At 33.9% G+C, this 12725-nt stretch overlaps 1 protein-coding gene across 1 annotated transcript; it reads right to left on the reverse strand.

Moving 5' to 3' along the window:
• Nucleotides 1-1026: 1026 nt before the first annotated feature.
• On the reverse strand, nucleotides 1027-10007 carry LOC114375851 (vacuolar protein sorting-associated protein 35A-like). Its single transcript, XM_028333715.1, has 21 exons — nucleotides 9763-10007; nucleotides 9538-9634; nucleotides 9301-9424; nucleotides 8625-8810; nucleotides 8119-8206; nucleotides 7883-7939; nucleotides 7684-7773; nucleotides 7461-7583; nucleotides 6522-6656; nucleotides 5724-5840; nucleotides 5169-5408; nucleotides 5031-5096; nucleotides 4776-4865; nucleotides 4212-4301; nucleotides 3516-3605; nucleotides 3250-3318; nucleotides 3080-3160; nucleotides 2806-2913; nucleotides 2617-2720; nucleotides 1682-1795; nucleotides 1027-1584 (listed from the first exon to the last, which is right to left on the reverse strand). The coding sequence occupies exons 1-21, from the start codon at nucleotides 9853-9855 to the stop codon at nucleotides 1362-1364; spliced, it is 2385 nt and encodes a 794-aa protein (XP_028189516.1). The 5' UTR covers nucleotides 9856-10007; the 3' UTR covers nucleotides 1027-1361.
• Between the last annotated feature and the right edge of the window lie 2718 nt (nucleotides 10008-12725).

Below are 12725 nucleotides of genomic sequence, written 5' to 3' on the forward strand. Positions count from 1 at the left end.
TTTATATAAAATTCATACAAAGTCAAACCACGTGACTTTTTAATCCACACTGGTAATATCGTAATATGCAAAGGAAAATTATTGATGTTACGAAAAATCAAGTCCTTTTTGGTTTATGTATAATAATGAATTTAACTTCACAGACCGAGAATGGATTTTGCTTTCTGTTATGGTTTATGCTGCATGAGAAAGTGAGAATGAGAGAATCACATCTAAATTAGTACATGAAGTGAGAACCAGAATTTTCAATGAACCCATTTCAAATGAGACTGGTTACGATGATCGCGACACGTAACGTCTAGTATTAGAAAATTATTAAACTACAATTTTGAAGAAAAACATGAAGCAACCAAATTCCTATGAATTATTCTTGTTAGAGACCAGAAACATGAAGCAGATACGCTTGTGGATTACCCTACTCAGACAGAATACGAAGCAAAACATTACTAACCATGTTTGAGAAAACGGGCTATGCATCACCATTAAACCCGTCGTGCTTTATCCTTTTGAAAATATACTAACCCAGCTTTTAAAAACATAAGCAGCTGCAGTACTCAACCCATTTTTTTTATAGTTTTTAACCAACGTATTTACATAGGTCTTAATTTGCTTTCATATCTGTCTCAATTTCTTACATGTTATTGTCTTACATTTGAAAGCATGTATGTAACCATTTTTCTACCCCCTCAATTATTTATTATTTAAAGAAATTAACTAAAAAAAATATACAAGGCAGAAGTACCGGTATGGCAACGCTACGTCTAGATAGCATCCAAAAATATCCAACATTCCATTCCCGCCTATCAATGTACTAATAATCCATGCTAACGAACTAGGCAAATGAAAAAAAGAAAAGAAAAAAAGCACTCCTTAATGAGATAATTCTATCAAAAAAGGGAAAAATGATTAAGAACTACTTTTTTTAAAAAGAATTATTATAAAAAAAAAACAGATTGATAAGAATAACTTCAAATCTTTTTTCAATTTTCAAAATTAAAAAACAACAGTTTAAAACACACTCTTATAGTCTGACTATAGACTCCACTGGAAATCGACAAGTCCGTCTAAACCTTTGTGCACACTTTAAGAATTTAAATATAGCAACTGTACTACAAGTAATTTCTCTAAACTGATGTAAAATTGGAAGAAGAAAAGATCTAGCAATGTTTAATGGTGGCTCAGTTTCATTAGTTACAGAGTGAATCGGAGTCCTAACTCAATGAGCGAGTGTACTTTTGCTGTGGGCACATATCAGGAAGTGGTTCTTCAGTTTGGAATCTAAAGACAATTGAAAACAGTAGCTGGACCAGCCCAAGAACAAATTGCTTCAAAATCTAACATGACAACATCAAGGGTATCAGTTATCCAGCATGTGAAACCTTGATGGCTTCATACTTCTCACCTACCGCACCGCCTTTTTGTTTTTGGAACTCTATATACCGCATAGTACTGGCTAAGAAAGCATTGGCAGCTGGATCTGGAGTTGTGGTGTCGCTCTGCATTTCATTCATAATTAACTCAATTAAGCCCTGGATAGCCGCAACGGTGACTTGTAGGTTTCCCTTCTCAAAGAAGTAAAGATACCTAGAAAAAAAATACACACATCATCATTATTCCATTTTACACTGTTGCGAAGCAAAGAAGAACAGTGCTGACATAAGATTATGGACGTTAATCTTACTTGTTCAATATCTCAATGAAGAGCATTACTGATCCGGTGCTACCTCGTGCTGCATTTGCCATTTGTTGGGCTGCATTTGCAATTCTTAAAGCCCGCTTAAGACATAATAGGACCCTGGTTCAAAAATAAAAATGAATATAACAAAAACAGCAAGAATCATGATAACATAAAGTAAGAAATAAATTCTCAAATTCCTTTTCAAATATTACGAAACATATCCCCCATCTATTTTTTCTTTCCCCACCCTGCTTTTCCAACTTGTAATGTTCTTCAGAGTCAATGTAATTATGTTCACTCCCTTAAGAGAGGGCAGCATTGGACAAAATCATTCTTACTCTCCTCTAATACACTCTTATACATTCAACTCTTCAATCTTGAAAACAAGATATCCTTTATATGTACTCAATTATGCAGCCACACGTCTTCATTTTATAACATGTATTATGAGTTTTTATATCAATATTTCTTGTCTCTTTAATTAGTTATCCAATCGGAGATGTTTTTTAGTTTTCTCAATTATTTTAATCAATGCTCGAATTTCTTCAATCAACATCAAGTATACTGAAATATTTGCAATTTATCAATTAAACTCATTTTTAAAATTTGGAAGTTCCAATAACCTTCTAACCAATAAAACAATCTTTTCTTAAATATTTTTCACATTTCACGTGTATTTACAAATAAATACACGTACTATGCACGAGATACTAGATAGTTACATACTTACATATGTATCTCATAGTTCTAGAAACAGCAATGGACTTTTTGGACATGCAAACAATTAAAATTCACCAACTACTTCTGTTCAACCAAAACCACAAAAAACCCTGAACAATCTTACAAGCTACTGCAAAGAAACAAGCATAGCACTGCAAAGAAACAAGCATTCCATAGAAGTCTAAAATCTCATAAAAGTCATGTCAACGGAAACAAACCTCTCTCCATCTTTCATGTTATCATGATCATCAACCCAAAACAGATGTGAGCATGCATACACAGCTCTGCATTGATCTGGCTTCTTTAAAAGCTTTGCTGAATACTGTCCAATGAGAAAGCACAAAAATGAGGATTCAGTAGAAAAATATATATTGAGCACTACGTAAATGATGAAATTCAATAATTACCCCTGTGGCCTTGTGGGTTAAAGTATCCCTGTTTTCAACACCAAAGACGTGCATCCTTTGAAGAGTCCCTATTATTAAATGGATAGCTGTGATCTGTGCTCTGGAATCCTAGTATAAGAAACACAAAATGCATAGTTGAGAATGGCTAAACCATAAATTTTGTCAACATAAACATTCCTCCTCCAAACTCAGTACTCACCTTCAATCCCATGAAAATAACAGGATTGTTTTTTTGGGAAGGGAGGGAAGCACAAAACTAGTAGGGAGTACTTACAGAAATTTCTTCTTCATATAGAATATAAGCTTGGGTGAAAAATTCATAAGCAACAGGCTCCAATTCACAGTCATTTGCAGCCTTAATGCAAGAAAAAGAAACAATAAAATCAGCAAATATAGTTAGGAAATATCATTTTGATGCACTAACAACCAAATATATTCAAGTACCTCAGCACATTGCAAGTACAACTGCAATGCTAATTCTGGCGCCAGGACACCTGACAAAGTCTCGATGGTCTGAGAAAAGACAAGACACCATCAAATAAATCAACCAATTAACTATACATAACTGTTTAGATTATCAGTTACCGTACCAACAAATCTTCACCGCCTCCATATTATTAAATATTCAATCATCATTTATACAGAATTATGTCGGCATAAATCACCGTTAAAAAATAAACCCACATCGGTTATCAAGGGGAGAAAATTACCTGATTTAAAAGCTGAAAAATTTTCTTTGGTGTTGTTGATGCATCATCTCCAAATGGATTTTCTTCTTGACCTTGCAACTGTCTGACCAACTGTAGATGGTAAAGTAAAATACACTGCATAAACTCTACTATTTTACTTTATTAAAAAAAAAAAAAAAAGAATAACTGAACAGTGTAGTAGCAGACAGCCATTTTCATTTTCATGCAAGATAAAAAAGGGTCACAGGGAACAACAGCATCAAGAAAGCATGAAGTAAAAGGTAATACATGTCTTGGCATTTTGGCTTTGATTTAGATATTATGGCTGTGCCACTTTATCTCAATGAGAAATGGAGCTCCCAATATAACTCCTGCCAGCTGGAAATATAAAGACAATTTCCATACAATACAATGGGGGAAATTTTCAACTTACTAACCCAGTTGCGTCATTTATCAAACTTCTAGCATGAAATCAGAAGGCTTAGCATCATGTTAAGTAATCTAAAATCCAATTCCAAATCAATTATTACATAGTAGAGTCAATGAAATATTTCAATCAACTTAAACATCAAAACCAAGTGAAAATGCTGAATTGATTTGGTCTCAACCTATGCTTTAGCTTCCAGCACTATCAAATATCAATTCATCATGATGTAAGCAACAAAGCAAAACAGCACACTGTAAAAGCAGGCAACTAATCAAAAAGGTCTGCCAAACCTTTAAAGAAGAAAAAACAAGAGGTGGAACAGTGAAAGGCAGACGTTTTGGTCCTCCAGTCAGTATGTGCTTCCTCACAGTATCAATGATCTGCAATTTAGTGGATGAAAATTATGCACAAATTAAAGGTTGAACTCATAAAATACAGCATAACCCCTACCAACAATGTAGTTTGCAGTCATAGGTAACATATCAAACATCATTGCCTCCTACCAACAATGTAGTTTGCAGTCATAGGTAACATATCAAACATCATTGCCTCGAGTTAGAAACATTATAATCACAAATAAGCATTCTTATTTACAGGAGTCCATGACCAATTAAAATGTTAAAGCAATATCCCAAGTTAACACTAACTTCAGTTTAGTGCTTGAGAAATATTTATTTCTAATATTTTCCTGGGTAAAATTCATGTGCAGCTTCAGTGCAGAAGTACTAGTAAGTAAAAAATGGAGTCAGCAAATTATTAATTGGTGTTAGAAAGAGAAAATTTCCAGCAGAAAAACAAGTACAAAACAAAAAAGTTTTTATCATCATCATAGCACATGGATATAAGCAGTTCACCTTAAACATTTCTTCTGGATCATCATTATAAAGCATCTGGATTAGACGGGAAACAGAGTTCTGCTCCTCTTTGAAATCATCTTCATCCAGCTAAAGGGGAGAGGGAAAAAAATAAGTATAATGCAAGGAGAATGGATCACAAAAATAAGTATTATTTTGTCTTACATTTATAAGAACATAAGTGACATTAATGGGAGAAGTCAAATAGGCATTGTAAAAATAGACAAATGAGACTAGTCATGGTACTAAAATGACCTCATCATTAGGGATCCCATCAGAATCCTTGATAAGCCCCTTTATCAGTTCAAACAATGCTTCAACCTACACAAGCAAATCATGTTATGTTATAATAAGAACTTACACCAAAAAGCACACAAGTAAGATATAACATACCTTTTCTGAAGTAGAAATGCGTGTTCCGTTTTTCATAATGCTTTGAATAATGACAGTTGCCATGACCTTAGTAGTTCGAATATCAACGTATTCTATTACGCGAGGATAATTTGAAAGCTTCAATGCAATCATAATATCATTATATTTCTCTAGCGGAGCACTTAATAGAGCAACAATCTGCTTAGTTGCCCTGTTGTCCTCAATTTTCCCCTTGCCAGAGAGTTTTTTCACACATGCTCCCTAACATGCATATACAGTTAGAGCAGAGGTCTTACAAAACACAGGAATAAGTTTGCTTCCTTACATTAAAAGAACTACTGTTGCTATAAATTCAATCAAAATGTACATCCATTAAATGCAACAACTATTTTCAGATACATAAAATTCTACCAAAACTGTGTCTTTGATTGAAAGGAAGTATTGGTTTATCACCATCCATGAGTAAAGAGATAAAAATAAAACAATGCCAATGGCTACATTCAGGTAAGCTTAATTGTATGAATCAAAAAGTTAACATGAAAATGCACAAAGCAAACAGTTTGAAATGAAACATACCAAAACTTGATCTGCATAATCAAGTCGATCAGGGTGGACATGAAGAGTGAAGGTGAGAAGGGACGAATATAAAGTTACAACTCCAACAGTGGGCATGTCAGGCTGTGCCTCTATCACCTGCATAACAATTGAAGACATCATATTTCACAACCCATGAGCATAACAACAATAACATTGTATCATGCATAAAATGAGAAGGATGTAAAGAAGTACATTTCTCTCTTTAAGGACATCCAAATCAAAAGTATGAAAAATTAGACATTCAATATTCAAGTGGCAAATGAAAATGACAATTCACAAGGTTCATAATCCAACACTGAAAGTGACCAGTTATGAGAGAAATATTTGAAGATAAACAGAACATAAAAAGAAAGAGGAAGAACCAAGATTAAAAATAAGCAGAGACTTTATGTATATACTATATAATATACATTTGAAAAAGTATATAAAAAAATTCACAACAGCAGCTATCCTGCTATCCAACTAAAGCATCTGAGAGACCTAGCACACAGTAAAAAAGGGTTTTTGAAGGCTATATCATGGTAGCGCCACTATAACTCGCAAAAAAGGCTATTGCAGCCGCGATGGCCACAATTGAAAACTGCTCTGCTATTTGAATCCCCCAGCTGTCAAACGCCACTCCGCTATTCACTGCTACAGGTTAAATCATGCTGGCCACAAAATTAGACAAACCATGACAGCCTATTGACTTTAAGGCAGCAAGCAGTAGAGAGATACATATGCTTGTGCTACCTGAATAGATTATCCAAGAAAAAACAAATGGGGGGGGGAAAATACCTTGCCAATGGCATTGCTTAATTTGGAAAATGCTTCCACTTGTAAAAACTCTGGCAACACGTCTGCACTTGAAGCAGCATAATTTGAAAGCCTTTCCATTAACTGGGACAGTACTGTCTTGATGTCCACAGATGGCTGAAAAATATGGTGGGGGGAAAAAGACAGAAAGCTAGTGAGTGTCGATACCTACTGGATTTGCAGCATAAAACTGTCTAGATATTTTGGATGCAATTTTTATAGTTCTAAGCAAAGTATACAATAGCTACTGTCAAGCATGTGCTCAACTAATAAAACCATGGCATTCAACATAGATTGGTTTCCCTGACAGGCGAGGCCTATTGTCCAAAGTATGAGCACCAACTAGAACTCAGAATGCAGAAACTATTTTATTTAAGCAAATTATTAGTACCTCAGTAGCATGAATCAGAAAATAATAAATCTCAAAAATAGAATATAATATAAAATGGATCAGTGAGTGTAGCATTATCTACAAATAAATGCAACAAAATATAGGTAGGCTGGCTTTCATCTATTACGTATGGACAGGCACAAACTTATAATTAATTAATGCAGGTTTCAACTTAAAATCATATTCTATAGGAAAATTTTGGAAACGCCAAATACATCCCCTCCTCAAATTCTATCTTTCCTGCTATTACAGCCGACAGAAAGTTGGGAAATAGTTTGATAACTCAGACGATGTGCTAATTGCTTATTACTATGTAGGAGTCTACTTTCTCTATTTTTCAGAATTGTTTGATAAATATCTTCTATATTTTATTTGTGCTTTTTCACAATAAAATATAATATTACTATATTAGTAAAACAAAACTGTGCAAGTTCACTAACCTGAACTTTCATGTTTCGGAGTGAGAAAAAACATATATACATTAAGGCATCCTCCAGAAGTAATACAAAAAAATGTGCAAGTTCACTGACCTGAAGTTGGGGGTAAGCACCCAACAAAACATCAAGAGTTTGCAAGTGATACTCATCAGGGAAGACTTGAATTATACAATCCATCAAGTAGAACTGAGCTAACTCATCTTTGCAATTCACAACCTGCCCATGATAATTGAGGAAAAGGAATCGTTTTTTTTTATGGTTAGAAAGTTAACCATGTCTTTGATGATTAGAAATAGAAACAATAAAGCAATTAGACCTGCTCCAGTACTCTGGGAAGCACAACATCTTTGTACATATCTAGGTCAACACCCTCTATCTGACTGAGAACATGAAGATTCTTGCCAACCTAATTATGTATCAAGGACAAAAAAGCAAGAAAAGCCTTCTATAAGCATTTCATCATTTATACAACCCCATTGCAGAGAAGCAAACCAGTAACAAGCTTCAGGTATTACAAGATCGCGCAACTCGCTCCTTTCCTTTTCCCGTTTCTCCTTCTCCCGGGCAGGCCCCTGCAGACCAGAAAGCCCGACAGCAAGCCTCAACTCAGGGTCAGCTAAGAGTATGAAAGATTCACATGCATTACTACACCTGCATGACCAGAAATCATGCCCTCATGATGTGCAACTATTGTGACGACATGCATGTCTGAACATGCGTGCTGTAATGATGTGCAGACAACTCAACCAACCTGATGTTGCATTCGCACCCAAAGTTTGTTCATTTCAGTGAAATTTTGGAGCACGAACTCTACAGCATCTGCTACAGTATCTGCATCCCTACAGTTGTCAAAATAGGCATTCACACATCAAGTTAATTTCCAATTGGTGCAGCTTTAAAATAATTGCCACTGCCCCATATTCAAGACAGATACATCAGAGAGTGAATCAGAAAGACTCAAAGACAGAAGAAACAAAAGACGAATCATTAAAAAAAGGAAACAAAGAAGGAGGATCCAATATTCTAAAGACGGCAAGAGTTGACATCATGCATTAACATTGCAAAGTTGCAGTGAGATGATAGTGTGGTTGGTGGTCCAGATAGAGAAATGGTGATGCTTAGTGTGCCATCAATTATGTTCCAAATGTTCACTACTACTGGCTCAGTTCATTGAAACCTCAAATCAGACTCAACTAAGAAACCTCAAAGAGGAATAATCTTGCCTATGAAAGGAGCAGAGGGCAAAAAATTACTCACCCTTCGTACTCTGAACCAATATCTGGCAATTTGTCCCTGCTAACTTGAGAAAGGTAACTTCTGAGAAAGAGTCCGCGAACAGGGTGCTGAATGCCACGGCACATCTCCACAAGATCCTTAAGAACATCCTTTGCAGGAGCTTCCTTGGATTTGATGTATACTGATCCTACTGTACAGAGGAGGTACCTGATTGCAATCATAATATTAACAGCTCACAAGCATATTAAACATGAAAGAATGAAAACTTAAGCACGGCAAAACTTCAGAACATTAAACCCTTCTCACTAAAAATTAGTGCGAACGAGGTTCGGAACCACAAAACCATATGCCAAGGCATCAGTGAGAAAAGTTACGCGCAATTGGTTTTTAAGCAAGCCAAGTATTTTTCACCACCAGTCATGATGAAATAATAAATATCAATCTCAATGATGCACCATTAGCAGGAAATAATAATATCAACAAGATTGTGCATCGCTCCACTTGCAAATATAAAATAAAATCATTTAAATCAGAATTTAGAAACAAGCTTAACAGACACACAACCCACTAACTATTGGTACAAAAACATATTTATTATTTTTAATAGAACAGTCGGCAAAAGTTTCCTATCATGAACGACGCATAATCAACAAATAATATGAGAAGAAAAACGGATTCCGCAACACTTGCCACTTACAATCGGGGCAAAATGTTGCCGGCGTGCTGGACGAGTTCATAAAGATCAATAATGGAGCAACCGCGACGAGTCTCTTCCTCAAAGAACATCTCCAGCTTCCTTAACTGATCAAAGGCGCGCATGTCTGAAACAACGAATTCAGCGAGAGAAAGACGCAAATTAACAATCGTAATTGCAGAAACAGTTACAGGATCCAACGAAAAACAAGATAACGGTGGATCTGAGAAAGGAACTGACATAGTTCGTAGTACTTGTGAGGAGAAAGCTTGGAAGTCCTGAGCTCGGAGAGCATCTGAGCCGAATACTTCAAAGCATCCCTGAGATTGTTCGAGTCCTGCGACGAATCGAAATTGGATCCGAATCAATTAGGAATTTGGAAGGCGAATCTGAAAAATTAGTGTGATCGTGGATGCGTGGAATAGAAGGAAGAGAGAGGTTAGGGTTTAACGGAGGAGGAGTTACCAATGCACGGTGCATGTAGAAGGAATTCTGCTGAAGGCCGGCGATTCCGGCGGCGAGAAACTTCTCTTCGTCTTCGGTTCCGTCCAACATCATTCTCTGTCACTCTCTCCGTCTAAGTTCGCTTCGAATTGGTCCAACCGAGCTAGTTTTGTTCTTCGTGCTGGTCTCCGCTTGGGATGTACGTAATTTTGAAGGGAGAATATGCCTCCTCTTTCACTTTCACCCCCCTATTACTATTAGTTATGTTTTCACTCTGCTTCACATACCCTTGTTTCTCATCTACTTTTCCATCAATATCCTAATTATCTACTTTTCTAATTATTCTCCTCCAAGATTCTCCATTACTACTTACTAGTACTTTTTTTTTTTCATGAGATCATTAGTTAAGCGGAGTGGTCAAATTTATTAGAGATTCAATCAATAATAAAAAATGAGTTTAAAAAAATATTAAAAAATATATTGCTAACATTTCTCAGAATAATTATTGGTGGTTTTAGTCTTTAGGTGACAATGTGTCATTTATCAACAATAAATGTTCATAATTTTCTTTTTTTTAATGAGAATGTTGTTAGATATTTTTTAACATCTTATATCTTTGGATCCATCTTTTCCATTATTATTTCAAAATCCAATTTCAATATTTCAAAATATATATACACGTATAATTAAAAAAATATTATATATTTTATTGTAAATTATTTATCATAAATCTAAAATATAATTTAATATATTAAAAAAATTTATTTATTATAAATTTAAATTATGATATAATTTATATGACGAATTTTACATGAACCACCTATAGTGCACTATATCTTTTAGCCATTATATTAATTTTAGACTTATGTTATATTAAGATGCACCTTTGACATCATATTATTTATTTGTCCCTTTTATTTTCCTTTCTTGATCTACACATTTGCCACAAATGAATCCCTTCTTGTCACCAATGATACCACCATCATTCTCCTTATCACCACCACCAACAAGGATAACTCCAAACCACCATTGCATGCTTTTCCTTTTGTTGTTGCAACAAGTCTCAAACTCTACTGCATCATATCCTCTTTTGTCACCATGCATTGCCATAAACCACCACCACCAAAGTTTCCTCACATCATCTTGGAAAATGATTAAACAAATGACACCATTTAAGCTCCACTCCCTTTTATGTTCTTCAACATAAATGATACATCAAGAGCATGTTAATCATGAAAATTGTATTAATTATTCGAAAGAAAAAAATATTTTTGAAACAACAAAGATTTTTTTGTTAAATAATTTTATTAACAAATAAATGTTTAAAGATAAAACATAGAATTCATTCTCAATTATAAGTTTTTTTTATTAAAAACATAAGTTGATAGTTTTCAACTCATCAAAGAATTGTTTAGTACTTAATGCAAATCACAACTATAACTTTGATAAATATATCCATTTTTATTACAATAATATCGTAGTTTACAAGATAATAAGGAAACTTTGATAAAAATGTTTTCGATTTAATGATTAGTTTTATAATAATTTCAATAATAATAAAAAAATAGGGATTGAATAAGTAAAAGTTTGAGAAGAAATGGAAATTGAAAAAATTAAAGGATTTAGAAATGTGCAATAAAATGAATAAACATGAATTAATAAAAAATGAAAATTAAATACATATACGATGACTTGCTGAACTTGTAGCTAACGTTCGATGGTAGACATTGTTGGTATTTGAAGAATTAAGTGATAGTGTTTCAACCCCAAGAAAATTGACAACCAATAATTTATAGATTTCTAATACTAACGGTTGAATTATATAATTTCGATATGTGTAAATCAATATTCCTAAATACATTAATCTAACACTACTAACTATCTTCGTATAACTTTTCCGCAATCACATCAATTGACACTTCAATTACCAAAAAAGATTTCGTTTTTAAGCGCTTTCCAATCTTACACACCTTAATGAAATTATTAAAATCATCAATCTCAATCGAAATAACTCTCTTCAATTATATAATCAATTTCTCAAAATTTAGGCCATAATAGGGTTGCTTTTGAAATGATTATTCTAATCCTCTTAAGACAAGTATATCGAAACATGATTTTCATAATTTAGTCAAATTTTATATGACTGAGATAACACGACGTCATTATTCCACCACCACACTACTGTTCCCACACATTTTGACAACGAGCTCCTACTCTTGGAAAAGCTTGGCAAACAACACCAATCAAATCTGACGCAGAACAATGTCACGTGGGTTCGTGTTACTGTTCATGTCATTTGGGCCTTTTCAATTCTTCATGGGGAAGATTCAACTTGATTCAAGCAACGAAACAGGAGGAGGTGTGAGCATGCATTCTAATCATCCTAATTAGAGGAAGAAAAACCCTCCATTTTGTTTTGCAAATCGTTGAGCAGTGAGGGAAATATCAGGAAACCAAGAAGAACCTTTTGTGTTTTGCTCAAAATCATGTAATCTACCAAATTCCTCAATCAATTTTGAAAAAAAAAATTATCCATGTGAAAGTAATTGATTTTTTTAAAAAATGTCTTTTTTGAAGGTTTTGGGGATCATCTTTTTGCAATTACTTAATCGTTTTTGAATGAAAATACAAGTTTAAGCATGTTTTTTTTTTCAAAATCATGTGATTTACAAAATTCCTCAATCAATTTTAAAAGAGAAATATTCATGTGGAAGTAATTTATTTTAAAAAATGACTTTTAGGATATAACAATTTCTGACAACTTTTTTTCACTAAAATATGTATAGGACCTTTCAAAAAAGTTACACAAACAATTTTTCTATAATTTTTAATCACCAAAAAGTAATAAAATAAGAACAATAAAAAAAACCTTACATCGTCACTTGACAGACAAAAAACAAAAATTATTTGACAGGAAAAAAATCCAAAACATTAATCTGCCAAATAATTTAATAACCAAAATTATAAATGGTAAAAAAAAATTG

Source organism: Glycine soja, chromosome 11, assembly GCF_004193775.1.
Source record: "Glycine soja cultivar W05 chromosome 11, ASM419377v2, whole genome shotgun sequence".
Lineage (NCBI taxonomy): Eukaryota > Viridiplantae > Streptophyta > Magnoliopsida > Fabales > Fabaceae > Glycine > Glycine soja.